The 19,219-nt window shown below is 32.5% G+C and overlaps 1 protein-coding gene across 1 annotated transcript in view; it reads left to right on the plus strand.

Annotated features, from left to right (window-relative positions):
* HEATR5B (HEAT repeat containing 5B) overlaps positions 1-19,219 on the plus strand; it is a 141,201-nt gene that overhangs the window by 30,883 nt on the left and 91,099 nt on the right. The window contains exons 11-18 of the mRNA XM_044659584.1: positions 432-543; positions 1,867-2,019; positions 5,043-5,142; positions 7,305-7,414; positions 7,973-8,136; positions 8,813-8,988; positions 11,185-11,290; positions 13,101-13,291. Of these exons, the coding sequence (XP_044515519.1) occupies positions 432-543; positions 1,867-2,019; positions 5,043-5,142; positions 7,305-7,414; positions 7,973-8,136; positions 8,813-8,988; positions 11,185-11,290; positions 13,101-13,291 (1,112 nt within the window). The remainder of the gene's footprint in view (positions 1-431; positions 544-1,866; positions 2,020-5,042; positions 5,143-7,304; positions 7,415-7,972; positions 8,137-8,812; positions 8,989-11,184; positions 11,291-13,100; positions 13,292-19,219) is intronic.

The following is a 19,219-nucleotide window of genomic DNA, read 5'->3' on the forward strand; positions in this document are numbered from 1 at the left end:
GGAAGGGAAGGGAAGGGAAGGGAAGGGAAGGGAAAGGAAAGGAAAGGAAAGGAAAGGAAAGGAAAGGAAAGGAAAGGAAAGGGAAGGAAAGGAAAGGGAAGGAAAGGAAAGGAAAGGGAAAAGAAAGACCTGCTATCTTAGTGGATAGAGTGCTGTGTATCTGGAGTCAGGAAGATCTGAATTAAAATTCAGCCTAAGGCTCTTACTGACTATATGACCTTATATCAGTCACTTAAATGCTGTCTCAGTTGCCTTAACTGGAAAATGGGAATAATAATATTTACCTTTCAGATTTGTTGTGAAGATTGAATGAAAAATATTTGCAAAATATTTGCCAGCTCCTGACACATAGCATATACTTAATAAATACTTGTTTCTTTCCTTCCTTCCTTAGATCTATTTAAAGTTAAAATTTAACATTTTCTTTGCAGATGGTAGTAAGTATTGCTGAAGACCTCTTACGAACTGCTGCTCAAAACAGTAGGCTATCTTTGCAGCGCACTCAAGCTGGATGGCTTCTGCTTGGAGCACTTATGACTTTAGGTATGATTAATTCTATTTGTTTTGGATTTTGACTTTTTCTTGTGAGAATAAACATAAAAAAAGTTTAAAATAATTTTTATACTTTAAATTCCTAGGTTTGAATGACAATAAGAAATAGAAATGTTATTATTACATTTAGGACTAAGCCACATAAGCATATTGTGTTTCCATCATTAGTTGACTAGGAAGAAATTCAGAAGGTACACAACACTTGTATTTTCTTTGAATGTTGTTAAATCTGGCTTTTAAAAATATGATTGCCAGCAAAGAGAGAGACAAAAGTAGGAACTTGGGCTCAGGTACTCTTTTAGTCTCTCAGGATTATTCTAACTTAATTTTTTAAATTCTTAATGATTTGAGGAAATCTTAAGAAGCAGAAAAATTAAGTTGAGTGACCAAGGATATCCTTTTCAATGTAACTTTTAAAAATCAAATTAACAAAATGTTATAATGAATTATGCCTATCTCTTAGAAGATAGTCTGTTTTGTCAAAGTGATCCAGAAGTAGTAACTTTTTTAGAAGACTAGATTGCTAGATTACTAATGTTTCCCTAGACCCCTAAATTTATGTTCCATGTAAAATTAAAGTTATAGAAATTAAAATGTATATAGTTTTAAAAAATAACAATTTAAAAAGTTGTTACAAGTGTTTATGTAACTAAATGTCATTATAAAATATGATTAAGCATTATTTATGATCTCACCTTACTACTGTCTTTACATTTATTTTCATTGTTACACATGAGTGCTGAGACTTAATAGTCTATTATAACTAAATTCTCTTTTTTATGTAAGACTTTATTAATTTTCCTCCCCCAAAAAAGCATATTTTATTATAATGCTCCTTTTTGAATTGGTTAATATTTTTCTTTTAAAACCAGAATAAACATGTAGAATGAAAAGTCCTCAATCAGTTCTAAGAATGAAGGTTGACACAAATATTTCTTATATAATGTAGCTATTTTAGAAAATTACAATTTTTGTAGTGAAGAAAAATGAATAATACTATTTTAAATAAGTCACAACAGTCTTATGTCATTTGAAATATGCTTTTAATGTCTCATTTACCCTTTTTAAACTGAGAAATTTAGTGTTAATAATAGTTGATTACATTAAAAGTGAAGGGTAAGGAAAAGTATTTTGTTAAAAATATTAATAGTAGTAGTATTTTATGTCAAAGTGGGAACCCTGTGGATGCTTAGGACTATTTTAAAATATACCTAGATTTTCTTTCCTTGACCTTTAATTTATATTATCAGTAGCCATCATTTTGTATTTTATATGATTAAATATATAGGGTTTTTTTCTCATTTTCTTAATTAGGTCCTTCTGTTGTTCGTTACCATTTACCAAAAATGTTACTATTATGGCGAAATGTCTTTCCTCGTTCCTTAAAGGAGCTAGAAGCTGAAAAGGCACGAGGAGATTCTTTTACTTGGCAGGTAACATTGGAAGGCCGAGCTGGAGCTTTATGTGGTAAGGACTGAAATTGACTTGACTTTCAAAAATTACCATATGAGAAGTTCATTGAGTGAATGAAAGTATCTTTTGATATGGAATAGTATATTCACCAAGCTCTTGTGGTAATTAAGCTAGATTAGAACTTAACTATATCTGCCACTTACTTTTATCTCCATTTTTGTGGGAAGAAACACAATTTAAGTGTTCTTTGTTATTCCAGGAGTTTTCCTTGATTTTCACATTAAATGTCAGGAAAATGAGTTATTTAGTCTCTCATATCTCAAAAGAGGGAAGCTCAGAAATTTATACTACCATGGTGACCAGAGTGGTTAGGAAGGGGGAACCAACAGAGAAACTCAGAAAATAACCAAGCAAAGGAAAGTTTCTATGGTAAGAGCATCCCAGTATAAAAACTTTTCAAAAGTGTACTATAATACTGTAATAACTGTAAGTATGACCCCAGAAAGGTGTATGAAATAGCCACCATAACTTTAGGAATAGTAGAGAATCTAGTAAAAGAATTGAAGACATAAGGACTAGAATAGTCAACTTAGCACAGAAAATGGAAAACCATAGCAAAGCAGTGAATATCCTGAAGAAAGAATAAAGGAAATCAAGATTTATAAATTCAATGAAACATTAAGAAATACTGGAGCAAAGTCAAAAGGCAGTAAAATTGGAAGAATACACAAACACACACACACACACACACACACACACACACACACACACAAACTCACTCACTCACAACCTCTCTAACATGGAAGAAAAGGGAATGGGGGCACAGAGTCAGTTTTCAAGTTCCACCTCTGACACATACTAGCTGTGTGAACTTGGACATATCACTTAACCTCTCAGTGGCCTAAGCAGCACTCTTAAGACTATAAGTTACATAGCCTCAGATCTATAGTACTTGAGGGAGTTCCCTTAATATTACATCACTACATGAATGAAATAACGGATTTGGATAAAAAGAAAAAAAAGAGACATGAAGAGAGAACTTTAGAATTACTGGGCTCCAAAAATAGCATGACCAAAAAAACTAAAAAACCTAAATACCATATCTAAGATAATCATAAAGAAAATTGCTCTAAAGTATTCAAACTATAAGGCAAGATATAGACCGATAGAATCCATAAGTCACTACCAGAGAGAAATACTTAACCAAAATACACTCAATATGATTACTAAGATCCAGACCTCTTAGATCAAAGGGGAAAATATTGAAAATTGTTGCAGAGACAGGTTATATATGAAGGAATCCCAATCAGATTAATTTAGGACCATACATCAATTAAGAAAATGGAAAGAAAATATTAGCAATCTATTGATAGGAAAGAGTTTTACACATAAGAAAGACAATTACATAGTTAAACTTAACTCTAAAGGGTTTGAAAAAAATAAATTTTTCATAAAATCACTGACTTCCCAATATTTCTTTTGAGAAAATCATTGTTTGGCAGAATCTCTGAAAAGTAAATATCATGAACATAAGAAACTTAAACTTTACCTTTGTAAAGTTTTAAAGGCTCAAAAAACAACAACAACAACAACAAAGCAAATGCTTATATCCCAAAAGGGAGAGAAAAGATTGTCTCTTTAGAATTCTACATTCTTCTTCTTTTTTCTAAATTATCGGATGGAGGATACAGAGTAGGCCCAGAAAAATCTCTAGATTAGATATGAGAGAGGCATACGTACACATATACATACACATACACAAACATACATATGGAATTAAAGGAGAAGGAGAAGAAAAGTTTGAATAAGAGAAATAGAAGGACATCTTATTTCTCAGGAGAAACAGGAGATGTTTTTCAAATATAGAAGTAAAGAAAGTGCTCATCTCATGAATTCTATTCTTATTTGGGCCAGGCAAGGGAAGATTTAAAAAAGAGAAAACCAAATAAAGAAATAAAGACAATTAAGGTAGAAATATAGTGAAGTGAGGAACTGGCCTGGGAGGGAGAGGGAAAGACAGGGCTGGAGTTTCTGATGGAAGGTAAAATCAGGGAGGATAAAACTTCAAGGAAGAAAACCTATAGTTATGTAGTGTTGATTTTGAAAGAAAAAAAGGAAAAGAGAAAAGTTAAAATGCAGAAATTTGGATGTGGGTTAATATTAGAGGGGGAGGTATGAGAAATTTGAATTATAGAACATCTAGTTTTGATTTCATGTTTTCCTCCTAAAGAAATTGAAGAGGGAAAAATATGTTAATAAGAGTTGAAGTGGAAAAAATTATAACAATGAAGATCAATGGGATAAACTTATCTGTTGGTGGAGAAGGCAAAATGGATACGAAAAAGAAATCCACCAATTTATTGTTTAAAAGATACACTATTACATTGAGTTAGTATTCAGAATTAGAATGAGGGGTCAGAGTAGACTTTATTATACTACAGCAGAATCCAGAAAAAACCAGGGGTGGCAATCATGTTTTCAAATAAAACAATAAAACTAGACATAGTTAAGGATATGTCTTATGTTGAATTAGGAAAACATTTTACACAGTAACAGCAGTATTGTGGAATGACCAACTGTGATGGACTTAGCTACTTTCTGCAATACAAAGATCTAAGACAATTCTGAGGGACTTAGGACAACAAATGCTATCCACATCCAGAGAAAGAATTGTTGGAGTCAGAATGCAGATGAAAGCATATGATTTTTTACTTGTTTATTTTGGTTTATGTTTTGGGGATTTGGTTTTATAAGATTATTCACAAAAGTGAATGATATGGAAAATTCAATTAAAAAAAAAAGAAAATGTCTTATGCTTAAATATCAAATAGATATCTATCCTTTAAAATTTTTCTTTTTTTGGTTTCACCAACATTAGAACAAAAATACAACCACAGTTTGTTTCTTCTCACATGATATTTAATATAATTAATAATTTATTCTTTGAGAATTTGTATTTTACTTTTTCAAGATTTTTTTAACAAAAAGGCCCCATATAAGTCCATAATTAATTCATTTCCCAGTTTAATTTATTTACTTCCCAAGTTATATTGTGTTTGTTTTTTTATTTAATTGAGCAATGCGGAGTTTTGTTGCTCATTGTCCTGAGCTCCTAACTGAGGATGTGATTAGAAAATTGATGACTCCTATTGAATGTGCCATGACGATGATGTCACAGTAAGTAACAGTTTGACAAATAATGTGCTTTATGAATGATTTGACCTCTCATTTTGGTTTTGTACATTGACATCATAGAATACATTAAAGAATGAAAAAAAAGTATAAAACCTAATTTCTTGGCTTAAAATGACCTTATAATATAAAGAAGAGAATGGATGTAAGTTTGAATGTTCTTAATTTCTTTGGTTAGCAATGAACATGAATGTCCTGAAAATAGGGACAACTTTTAAATTTTTCTTTCCCCAGTACCTAGAACCATGTCTTTCATCTAATAAAGTAGCTGCTTAATAAATATTTGCTGAAATGAAAATGAAATTAAATTATCTTTATTACTCTTATTCTACAGCTTCTAAAATAAACTCCTTGAAAAAAATCACCCACATATGATTCTTTCACTACTTTCCTCATTCTCTTTCAAACCTTTTGTGTTATGGCTTTTAAGCTCATTATTTTACTACAGTTGCTCTCTACAATGTCAATGGCAATCTTATAACTGACAAATTCTTTTACTTAACACTCATTCTTCTTGACCTCTCAGCAATAGTATTGGATACTATTGACCATCTCTTCCTGAACATTTTTTCCCTAGATTTTTGTAATAAAACTTTCTCTTGGTTCTCTTCCATCTTGACTGTTCTTAATATTCTTTGCCAGATCTTAAACTACTTCAGGTTCACTAAATGTGGATATATCCTAAGACTGTCTTGATCTCACTTCTCTTTTCTCTTTGCTTTCTTACTTGGTGATTTCAACAGCATCCATTGATGCAATTTTAGTGTCTATGCCAAAGATTTCTAGATTGGTAAATTCAGTTCTTTTCTCTTTTCTAAGCTCAAATGTAATATCATGAATTTCAGTCCAGACAATTCATTATCTTTCTCCTTAAACTTATCCTTCCCCTTAACTTTTCTATTACTACCATCCTTTCAATTGCCTAGGTTCCTAACCTCAGTGTCATCTTCAGTTCCTCACTCTTACTTATCCAGATATCAAATCATTTCCAAATCTTGACACTTCTTTCTCAACTAATATGTGTATCCATAACCACCACCCTTATATAGATCTTCACAACCTCTTATCTGTACTATTCCATTGTCCTCCTAATTGGCTTTCTAGCCTCAAGTCTCTCTCCACCACATTATATCTTTTACACACCTACCATCAGATTTTCTGAAGACAAAGGTCTAATGAAGTTACAGTTACCCCCACCTCAATTCATTAAAATATAATGCCTCCCAATTACTTCACTTAACATTTGAGCCTCTTCACAACTTGGTCCTTTCTTATCTTTCTGGTTTTCTGGCATATTACTCCCATATATCCCATGGTCCAATCAAATTGCTTAATTGATGTTATTTGCTAGTATAATTGATGTTATTTGCTAGTATAAATAAGAACAATAATAGCAAGCATTTGTAAAATTTTGAGGGGGGCAGGTGAGTGGCTCAGTAGATTGAGAGTCAGGCCCAGAGAGGGGAGGTTCAAATCTGGGCTCAGACATTTCCTAACTGTTTGACCTTGGGCAAGTCACTTAATCCCCATTGCCTAGCCCTTATTGATCTGCTGCCTTAGAACCAATACCCAGTATTGATTCTAAGATGGAAGGTAAAGATTTAAAGAAATAATAACACTTTGAGACTTGCAAAGTGCTTTACAATTAGCAATTCATTTATCCTTATAACACCATCTCCATGCTTTTGCAATGGCTTTTATGTCTATAGTAAGTACTTTGCCCTCTTCCCTTTTTGTCCTTGGTTTCCTTCAAGATGGCTAAACATCACCTTCTATAGAAGCAGTTTCTTTTATGGTTCCCCCACACCCCCAGTTCCTCATGCCTTCTCCTTAAAGTTACCTTGGGTTTACTTTTTAAGTATCTTTTATATACCTTTTGTCTGTCTGACTATAAATTGTTACCCATTAAGATAAACTCCCTGAGGAACAAGGAATTTTTTCACTTCTTTTTATATTCGGCATTTAGCACAGTAACTGACCTCTAGAAAATGCTTTAAAAATGTGTGATTGATTGACTGGTATAAGTAGTGCAGAAAAAAGAATGTACAATTATTTATTGATTTTAGCAATTCTTATATTTCAGGTATCAGCTTATAAAATATTTTTGCTAAATTAAGCCATTGTAATTCCCCCTTTTGTTATTTTAGCATTCCATCTGTAATTAAAGCCCATGGAGCTCATCTGAAGGCTAGTGCTGCAATGGTCCGTTTAAGGCTTTATGATATTTTGGCATTGTTACCCCCCAAAACTTATGAAGGTATTTAGAATTTATAATATTGTAATAGTCTAATAATGATTCTCATTTAATTTTTCTGTATTTAATTCTGTATTTCACACATTCATAATGTGGCTATGTTAGGATTTATGGGAAGAAATAATGTACTTGGCAGAAATAAAGGACTATATAAACTGATGATGTGTCTTTATAGAACAAGAATCTTTGCATGATCTTTTTCATTGTCTTGTACATTAAATATATCACTTGAAAGATGGTTAGAATTATTTATTTGGTACTTTGTTTTTTGGTTGTTTAAAGAGTTTTGATCAAAATATCCTAAAATAATCTACTAGTAATATTCTTGTAGATAATAAAAAGTGGCACTTCCTCATTTCAGTAAGAATTATTTTTTAAAATTAAGTCATAGTTGCTTTTAGTAATGTAAAGGGAAGAAAATTTACTTATTTTATGCCAGTTGTCTAAAGACATATTATTCTAGAATCATTTTATTGTTAGAACACTTGTTTATGGACCATTTACTTCTTTAAAGTATTAAAAGTATTTTTTGCTTTCTAACTTGTAGTTCTGTTTTTTTAGGATCTTTTAATGCACTTCTTAGGGAGCTGGTGGCAGAATTTACTTTAACAGATAACTCTGCCAATACAACTACCTCCCTTCTCAGATCTCTCTGCCATTATGATGACAGTGTTCTTCTTGGTTCCTGGCTTCAAGAAACTGATCATAAATCAATTGAAGATCAGGTAGTAGATCATATAATTTTAAAAGTCTTCTTTTTAAAAAAGAGATGTCATTGCAAAAGTGGTCTATATGACTTTACATTGTTACTTAAAAAGAAAACAGACTTAAGATTAACCAAGACTTGAGTCCTAAAGGTAACATTATGAAAACTGATGGTTGAGCTGTGGTAGTTAAGATAAGCATCTCTAGCCCTAGAATTTGAAGGGGTTGTTCCAAATTATTCATTTCACTTTAAATTTAGGTGCCCTTGATATTGTTATTATTGTTATGAGGTGCCCAGGGGCAGAGATCTGAAGAGGGTCTAGGAAAGAGGGTTTTGGGAGGGCAATGTTTTTGAGGGTCATATCAAAGATTAAGGTTTGAGTAAGTGGGTAAGTTTTTAATTTTTGGTCTTGTAACATGCACTGTTGGCAATATTTTAGAAGTTGCTAAAAATCTTCATCAAATTGCTTCAGATAGCATTATGATGATATTGCATTTGAATTAGGTTTGAGTTAGGATTTCTAAAAAGCAATTTTAGAATCTTGACACAAAAATAAATAATAATATATTTTTTAAAGTCTAACACTTATTTTTGTTTTTTATATCTTTTACTAACACCCTTTGTTTCCCATAAGATCTTAGAAAGTATACTTCAAAAAGTAAGTTTTACAAAGTTCTTATATGGTTATTTTGCAGCTCCAGCCAAATAGTGCATCTGGGAGTGGTGCTTTAGAGCATGACCCATCCTCCATTTATTTACGAATACCTGCTGGTGAAGCTGTTCCTGGTCCTCTTCCCCTTGGTGTCTCAGTAATTGATGCTTCAGTTGCTCTCTTTGGTGTAGTATTTCCTCATGTTTCTTATAAACACAGGTTAGTATAATTTAAAAGTAAGATCAGTTTTTGAAATTATTCCAAATAATCACTAATCTTTAATTCAAATTATTCTAAAGACTTGGTTTTAATAAACTAAATTTCACATTTGAAGCCATGTAAAAAGCTTTTTTCTTATGAAAAAATTCAATTATAATAGCTATAGAAAAATCTAACAGACAAAAAATAAAATTAAGTGAAAATGAATTAAAAAAAAAGATAAAAAATCTTATCAAGAGGTTTTGGCCACTACTTTGAGGGTTGTCTTTTAATTCAGAAGATTACCATGAAAGAGTTTGCTAAATTATGTTCTCCTAGGGAAAGTTTAGCTGATAATAAGTTCAGTGCTATTTTCTGATATTTAAAATTTTTCTTTCTCTATTGCATTTTCTGTTATATACTTTCACATAAACTTAACACCATTTATAGTTTTAGGTTGATGCTTTGAGCATTTATCATAAATAACAGCAACTCACTATTGATACTTTAAATTGGATTGTTAGAAATTTTAAAGTGCTATGTGATTAATCCTTGTTAATCACATGAATTATTTTCTTGCTTAGGATTTATTTGGTTAGGGTTTGATAAGGAGGGGAAAGTAAAATTATGGGTTCTAGGATAGAATAGTTTTCTTTGCCAATTCCTAACACTCTTCAGTAAATTTAATCAGTTATTTTGCATATTTGTACTAGTGGTCACAAGGAGTATGGATTGTATAGGTTTCAGTGCAAACAAAACCATCAGCATTATTCAAAAGTAAAGCTCTCCAGGCATTGGACTAATAGTCTCATCTTCATAAGATAAAGCACGTTATTGGTTGGTTACATGATTTTTATAGTTATTAATTTAAGAAAGAATATAATCAAAATATGAAACTTTTATTTTACTTCCCAAGAAAGTAATAAAATATTTTTATAACTGTATTTCAGTATAATTGATTTTCTTTGTAATCTTATGTATCTTAGTTTTTGCACTTAAAGTCATTCTAAGATAGGGTCCATGAACTTTACCTAAATGATCTATAACACATAAAGAAGGTTAGGAATTTCTGATCTAGCATGAGCAAAAATAGAAAAAAACCATTCTATTTTGGGGTGCCAAAATTATGTTCTTTGCTGAAAACATCCTTTTTGTTAGAAAAGTTTAATTTTATTGTAGAAAAAATTTCAAACCCAAAGAAGTTTTATAACTTATTCACAATCATATAGCTAGTTACTGATAAAAAGTTGGGATGAGTCTACTGAATCCAATAAAAATCATAACTCACATTATAGAGGGGCAAGTTCTGGAACTTTATGATAATCCCATATGGAAGCAGAAAGTTGGGACTGAATGATGCCCTACCGTCACCTGTAGAAGCCAATTTGAAAACGTTTAGGTTTAACTGTGAATTGTGTTACTCAAAGTAGCCCTAGGTTAAGGCCTCTTTAGAGACTAACACAGTACTCTTCTTATTGTTAAAAGGTCTTAATTGATTTGAGACCCAAAGCTTATCCAGTATCTCCAAGCTTGTCCCTGAGCCATCATGATCTCTGGGGGTGATTGTTAAGGGAGTAGGAGTTCCACAGATCATAACACATTTGAGATTGGGCCTGATTTTCCAGGGTCTTTGTGTCCAGAGTTAGTGTTTGAATTGGTGGGTGGTGAAATATTAGATGTTAGCCATCTTCTTTTAGAAGTTGAAACTGTCTCATTGCCCCTTAAGCAAAATAACTTAATAATTTTCCTTGTTCTTAAACTGTTTTTCTTACTTCAACTTGAGGGATACACAAACCTTCTCCCTCCTGCTAGTTCTCATGTTCATTCCCTACTACGGTTCAATCAACAACCAAAGTTGAATCTCTTGACCTGAGCCAAAAGCTAATCAGACTCTAAGGATGAGAGATGAAGATATACTCTGTAGGAGTAACATGTATCTTATATCCAAGATGAAACATTTTTAAATTTTATTATGGGTATTTTTATGGTTATTCTTTCTTAGTACTCATTAGCAATTGAAGTTTAATATTTTGACTGCTTATGAACATGGATATTAGGGTAGGCTTGTTCAGAACCAGATCTGATGACAATAAGAAAGGAATGAAAAAAGACACTCTGGAATGCGATTTATTTTATAATTAGTTCATATTTAAGCTTATTACATTATCATTTTTTGATAAAAATGAATTTTTATAGATCTTCATTTTGATATTATAGATTACAAATGCTGGATCATTTTGCTGAGTGTGTCAAACAAGCTAAAGGTGTTCGTCAGCAGGCTGTTCAACTTAATATTTTCACTGCTGTTCTCAGTGCATTAAAGGTAATATTATCATGAAAAGTATGAGTACTAGTTTGTAATTATTAATCTGAGTAATAAGATCATACTTTTAGATAATTTAATCATGACCAATAATACATTTATCATGTACCTAATTAAAGTGTGTTAAAACATATTGATAGCACTTAAATATTCCATATTTATCCTGTATGATTTTATTATAATTTATTTTTAATTATAACAAAATAGAATATCAAAGAATAGCTTTGATTATTGAATAAACAAACAAAAAATAAAGTGGAATATAATTTGCCTAATTAGGCTTATTAGAATTATAGATTTTAAGTTTCAAGGGACCTTAGAGGTCATTGAGTCCAATCCATTCATTTTACAAATGAGGAAAGTGAGTCTTAGAAAGGTTAACTGAATTATCTAGGGTCACACACTAATAAGTGTTTAAGGCACATTTTGAACCAATGTCTTTCTATCTCAAAGTCTAGTGTTCTGTCCCCTCTTGTTACTCTCCTTCTCAACTATTACTGCTAGATAGTTTTAATGTCTCATTTTTGGTATGCCTAAATAATTTTTTGCCCATTTTTATTATGATGACAAATATAACTTTATAACAAATTATTCTTGATGTTCCTGCTGGTGATTTTATATTTGCTTTTATTTTAAGCTGGCAACTTTATATATTGCATTTGTTACCTTTAAAAGAGACTGTTTGGAGCAGCTAGATGGCTCAGGGGATTGAGAGCTAGACCTAGAGATGGGAGAACCTGGGTTCAAATCTGGCCTCAGACACTTCCTAGTTATGTAACCCTGGGCAAGTCACTTAACCCCCATTGCCTAGCCCTTACTACTCTTCTGCTTTGGAACCAATATACAGTGTTGATTCTAAGACAGAAAGTAAGGATTAATAAAATAAATATATTTTAAAAGTAACTAATTTTCATAAGATTTGATATAACACTAAATGGTAACATCTTAAATTTGATTTATGGTTTCATTTGCATTCTTTTTTAAACAAAAAGCCAACTGGTATAAGTATTGACATGAATCTATCCTCTGTTGTTTTTAATTGATGCCTACCAATCTGATATGATCCAAAACTAAACACTTATTATAGAGTTTCAACTAATTGGGAAAAATTTTAGAAGATAAATGAACTGTGATGCTATTGCAACCTGTATTGATTTTTTTTTTCTGGGTGTAGTATTTGTGCTGCACTTAGTATTGATGCATACACACTGAATTCATATACCACATAATGAGAAACATCTACAATATTAGTTCCTAAGGAACAAAGACAACTAACTGCAAAAGAGAAAGATAAGTTATTTACCAACAGTCTGACGATTAGATAATGGTTCATCTCCATTTCTTTACTTAAATATGCACTACGTATACTTGAATGACAGTTATCCTTTATCCTTGGCAATTTTTCCATTTTTTAAATTGAAAATTTACTGTTTAGATTGGGTTCTTTGTATATTAATAGCACGAATATAATAATAGCACGAGTTAATTGTGCTGTGCTTTTTTGTCAAAGTTGCCTTTAAGTATGAGTCAGTCAGTCTTTAAGCATTTGTCAAGAACCTCCTATGTGCCAGGTACTGTGCTAAGTGCTAAGGTGTTTCTAGATAGTCCTTGCCCTTCAAGAGCAAGTTTGGTTTGGTTGTTTTAGAATTTGCCTAGGGTGATATTGTTTGTGTGTTTCAAAATGATGGTGAGGTGGACGTTTTTAGGTAATATAACTGAAGAAGAGTCATCTAAGGTATACATGTGTATGTTGAAATGTGGGTTGTTTTTTTGTTCTATTTCAAGTTCTTTTTTTTTTAAATTCACATAGGGCTTAGCTGAAAACAAAAGCACTTTAGGACCTGAGGAAGTCCGCAAATCTGCTCTGACATTGGTTATGGGTGCTCTTGATAATCCAAATCCCATTTTAAGATGTGCAGCGGGAGAAGCCCTTGGAAGAATGGCTCAGGTGGTTGGAGAAGCAACTTTCATTGCTAGAATGGCTCAATATAGCTTTGACAAGTAAGTTTTTAGTCAAAAAAGTAAGTTTCTTATATAGACAGAGATAATCAGAAAAATAAAAATTTAAGAAAGTAGCCATAGTTTCTCTACAATATAATGAAAGCAAATGGTAATATTTTCATATTTCCAAAATTAAACCATTTAAACCAGAGATAGAAAGATATGATTTGTATGTACTTTAGGTAAGGAGGAAAATTCACTGACATAGTTTAATGAAATATACTAGATAAGAGAGAATTGAAGGAGTCTTAAAAGGTAAAATTAGTTAACATTTAATTATTTGCCATAACAACAGAGAATAGAGGCATAAATAATTTCAAATAGCAAAAACACCAAAAATAATTTATATTTGGCTTATAACAGGTTGTAGGTATATATGATCTAGCAATTAATTTTAGAATAAGGCTACATTGTGAAGATCTTTTAAGAAGAAATAGGAAACTATCTGACTTATTTATCTTATCCATGGACATTGACCTAAATTATCTTCTTCCTTCACTCTCTTTGATCTTGAAAATAAATCATGGGGGCAGCTCAGTGTATAAAGTCAGGCCAAGAGGTGAGAGGTCTTGAGCTCAAATGTGACCTCAGGTACTTTCTAGCTGCAAGACCCTGAGCAAGTCACTTAATCCCAATTGCCTAGCTCTTACTACTCTTCTGCCTTGAAACTGTTACTTAGTATTGATTCTAAGATGAAAGATAAGGGAAAGAACAAGGGAGGGAGGAAAAGAGGGAGAAAGGACAGATACATTATCTAAGGAGTATATCCAACATATTAAGTATTGGTTAAATTAAATGCATTAGATGTTGTCAACAGGGATTTCCCTGATGCCAACCAAACAATGACTTAATAAAAATACACAAGGAAGGGCAGCTAGGTGGTTCAGTGGATAGAGAGCTAGGCCTGAAGATGGAAAGTCCTGGGTTCCAGTCTAGCCTCAGATACTTCCTAGTTGTATGACCCCCATTGTCTAGCTCTTACTACACTTCTCCCTCAGAACTCATACACAGTATTAATTCTATGATGGGAGGTAAGGGTTTAAAAAAAAGGATAAGCAAGATTTGGGTTATTTAAATTAGGATTATTAGTTGCAATATATTTGTAAATTATTGTCAAACAGTATTTTAGGGAAGAGAAAGGAAAAATATGTTACAGTAAAAGAGCACTGTACTTGGACTTGGCAATAGATATGTATTTGGATCTTACCTTTAAAGTATCAGTTCTGTAACCACACACAAATCAATTCACTTCTCTGAACCTGTTTTCCCATCTCTGAACCTGTTTTTCCATCTCTGAAATGGGAATCATACCTCAAATATTGATTACACAGAATTATTGTGAGGACAAAATGAAGTATTATGCAAAATGTATTTGTAAATGTACTTTTAAGTACTGTATAGAAATATCAGCTATTATTAGAAACAGAAGAATGAGTCAGTGTAGTGTAATAATTGCACTGGATTCAGGAATTGAGACTCATTTCCAGTTCTGGTTTAAACACCTTTAAAACTTTTTTTTTTTTTTTAAAACACTGGTTTTAAAACCATGTGATCCTAGACAAGCCATTTGACCTGAGCCTGTTTTCTCATTTAAGAACTAAACTATCTACTTCTCAGGGTTTCTGTAAATAAAGTCCTTTGTAAACATTAAAGCATTATATAAATATAAGTTATTATTAGTGTGTGAAGTGTAACCTTGGAGTCTGTACCCCAAAGTCACTTTAATGAGCAGACAGGAGACTTTAGATAAGATGCTGGCAGAGAGAATGCGGCCTTTTTTAGGAAGGGGAGAGCATGGGGGGCAGCAGGAGACACTGCTCTAAGTGGTTGATTTAATAGCAATGTCCAAAGATATACACATAAAGTCAGAATTTATAGAAAATTAACACAATGCTTCTCTTCAGTCGCCCACCACCTGTGTGTAATGCAATGTTTGTGAATGTTATATTTTCTTTATCTTGCCCTACCCTCCTTAAGTTTCCCAGCATTCCAAAACTCATGGGAGCATTACTTAAGTTTGCAATTTCTAAATTTAGTCAGAGTTTAGACATGGCCAAGGCCTTTCAGACTAAAACATTTGGAATGGGGAGTCAAGATTATAGCTGTAAGTTTTAGGACTTTTCCCATAGGAATCTTCCATCAGCATTATTCAGTTGCTAACCTCTTTTAACCTTTTGAAGTTATTGACTATTAGAGCTATTTAGAATCCATAAGAAGAAGAAGAGGAAATGGGGATTTTGACCACATTAGAAAAGAGTGAATTAAAGGTATATATTTATGTACATAAAGCTGCTTGGAGAGGGGGATTTCTCTTCTCTTCATAAGGAGAGATAGGTATCTCTACTAAAGAGTACCTGTTTCACTAATTTTCTATAGGAAGTTGTCAATCTGTGATTACTTATACTAACTAATATATGTTGGAGGATAATCCATGATTTTAACTCACATGTTAGGGAGTTAAGAAGATTACATTCTGTTAATAACTTCTGATAATTGAGTTATCCCTTAATTTCAGAAGTATGAGAGTATAGTATCATTTTACCCTGACCAGAGTTCAAAGAAGTCATAAATCAAAAATAGAATAACTTCTTAGTCATTTGGCATTATATGAGTTCTTCTGGATAAACCTATTTTCCAGATGTTTGGAGTATTACTCATTTAAATTCAGTTTCAATTTTACCTATTGAAAAATGGAAATCTTTTAAAGTTCTATTCAACATCTTCCCCATAATTCATTGTCACCATTTTGAACATCAGCTCTTATTGTGCTATAGATGTAACTATGGAAAAGATATAGGACATAGGGCTGACAGAGTACCTAAAAACTGTTCTGAAACTTTCTTTATTGAATATATACCTGATGTCAATTTACTTGTTGGTCATTTGACCCTCCCTTATAAAGGTGGAGTGATATGCCATTCTATGGAAGCCAGTTAGGTAAGTTGCAGTGGATACGGGGCCAGACCTGGAATCAAAAAGTTCAAATGTGGCCTTAGATACTTACTAACTACATGATCCTGGGAAAATCATTTAACCCTGTTTGCCTCAGGTACTCATCTAGAAAATGAGCTGGAGAAGGAAATGACAGTAGTTTACTCCAGTTTCTTTGCCAAATGGGGTCTTGAGTCAAATGTGACTGAAACAAATACTATATTTAAGACATTGTGCCATGGATGGGTAATACAAAGACCAAAATGAAATAATTCTTGTCTTCATGGAGCTTACATTCTATTTAGATTAGGGTAGGGGGAGATATACTATATGTATAAATAAGTATAATAAAAAAGAATAACTAGCTTCCACACAAATAGTAGTAATGGAGGATATCAAGCAAGGCTTCACTGGGTTGTTTGTACCTTTAACTGAACCTTAGAGTAAAATATGGATTCTAAGAAGCAGAAATTATAAGGAAGTGCATTCCAAGCATATGGATAACTCCTACAAATGCACAGGGGCAGAATGTTGAATATTGAGTATTCTACTTTAGCTTAAAAGTAAACTACATAGAATGTAGGGTATGTGGATAGTTATAATGGACTTCTTAAAGTGCTTTTCAGCCTCTCAGAGTAGGCTTTGTAGTATTATGAGATATGATGCAATCAGTCCTCTCCAAATAGCAGTATCTGGAAGTCCTCACTACTTATAAGGCATTCCTCTTCCATGTGATTTTTTTTGTTGTTGTATTATTTAAATATATTGGTGAATCTTTGATTTCATTGATGTGGGTTTGCCCTCTAGTGGTTGAGATTGTAATCCATGCACACATTCTTAATTTTGTGGTGTTTGTCATCACATTAATCCTTCAGTGTGTGGAGTGGAATCTCGGGGGCCTGTACCCCAAAGTCATTCTAATGAGAAGACAGGAGACTTGATAAGATGCTGATAGAAAAATGCAGCCTTTATTAAAGAAAGGGAGAGGATAGGGTCACTGCTCTGTAGCTGACCCAAAGCTATGTCTAGGGGTATACAAGTGAACTCAGAATTCATAGGAAATTAATACAATCCTTCTCTTTAGTCACCCACCACCTGTGTATGACACAATGTCTGTGTATATTTTTCTTTATCTTGTCCTACCCTTCTTAAGTTTTCTTTCAGACTGAAACATTTGGGACAGGGCGTTTAGGCTATAACTTTAGGTTCAGGAAACTTTGGAGCTGTAATTTTTCATCACCATATAGCTTCTAACCTCTTTAACCTTTTGAATGCTGACTGTCAGAGATATTAGGACTCTATAATAACAAAAAGGGGAAAAGAGGGAAAAAGAGGGGGGATTTGGCCACATTGCCACATTAGAAAAGAATGCTAATTAGGATAATTAAAGGTGTATGTGTGTCTGTGTGTGTATACACACAGATATACAGTTTGGGGAGGAGGATTTCTCTGCTCTTTGTAAGGAGAAATAGGTATCTCTTTTCTGAGGGGTACCTAACTTTCACTCCTTTTCTATATGAAGTTGCCAATCCAAAATTACTAATACTAGCTAATACATGCTGGAGAATAATATATGATTTCAACCCACACAATAGGAAATCTACCCAACATACTGAGAATTTTCTTCTATATCTCTTGATATTGTATGATATCTGGAAGTTCCAGATCATGTGACCTACAAAATGGAAGATTAAATATTTTCTGTTTAGTAAAAAAATAAAAATATAAAAAAAGAAACTGTGTACCAAAGACAGAACAATTGTAACTGTCTTCCTAGGCTAAGAAAGCCTAATAATCAGTCTTATACATTAACATTAGTTAGCTTTACCAAAGCCTCCTCTACACTTTTCTTAGCAACTTCCCTACTGCTGCAGTAATCTGGCACACCCTAAGTTTGCCACTATCCTATGGCAATAAGCAACAAATCTCAGCTCTATCTATCAATGTGCAAAGAAAAGGAGGTATAAGAAGATGGGAGCATGATCTGCTTGTGGCAGCCATGCTCAAGCAGGATAGAATTTGGATAGCATATCAGTGTCCAGCCGAAGTTAGTCCTTTCCCTATAGAAGTTACTTGCAGGGACTGAAGCTGATGAAAAGTAAATTTCCTAGCATGGGAAGAGACTGAGATAGCTTTGAGTGTACCAACCATCAAAGGGGGAAAGAGTCAGAAAATGAATCATAGGGGAATAAAAAAGGAAAAAAGACCAAAATCCCCAAAGCTCTGAGGAAGAAGAAAACTCACTTAAAAACCTAAAGCAAAAACAGAAATCAACAAGGCATATATATTAAGATCATAGGGAAGGTATCTACCAAGACAGCTAAAAGACTAGGAACTTTTAAATAAATATCATTGGACAAAAGAAATTGGATCAAAATCTTGTGAAAAATAGAAACTTGTAGATTCCCAAGAGAGAATACAATTTCAGCTGGATGTTACAAGAGAGAAATCAGAATTTTGAGATAAATTAAAAGAACATACATGGCTGAATTTGTAGCCTGTACATCAGGAGCAATAGCATCATTTAAAAGTGCATAATAATTACAAACTTGAATCCTATATGGAAAGTATCTCAAAATACAGAAAATGAAAAAAAATTGAAAGGGAAAAGAGGGAAGGAGATTTATAATTAGCTATTCAACTCAAGAGTAGACAAAAAAGAGGAACAAATACATAATGGAATTCAAGGAAAAAAGCAAAAGGATTCAATAAATTAAATAAAACTACAAAACTATGGAAGGAATTGAGAAAGAGGAGTTTGAAAGGATTCAAAGTGAAGGAAGAGAACCTGTAGAAATAGAGTTGCCTCAAATTTAAGTCAATTAAGTAAAAATCATTTGTAGGAACAAAGTATTATCTTAAAAAAAAAAAAAAGAAAAGGAATCCTCCCCAAATCCACTTTCATTTTCTAAATTATGAGAGATACAAATGGAAGGAAATCTAAACCTTTCATAACTATTTTTTTCAGTTTTTCAGTTTTTTTCAATTACATGCAAA

Source organism: Gracilinanus agilis, chromosome 2 (genome assembly GCF_016433145.1).
Source record: "Gracilinanus agilis isolate LMUSP501 chromosome 2, AgileGrace, whole genome shotgun sequence".
Taxonomy (NCBI): domain Eukaryota; kingdom Metazoa; phylum Chordata; class Mammalia; order Didelphimorphia; family Didelphidae; genus Gracilinanus; species Gracilinanus agilis.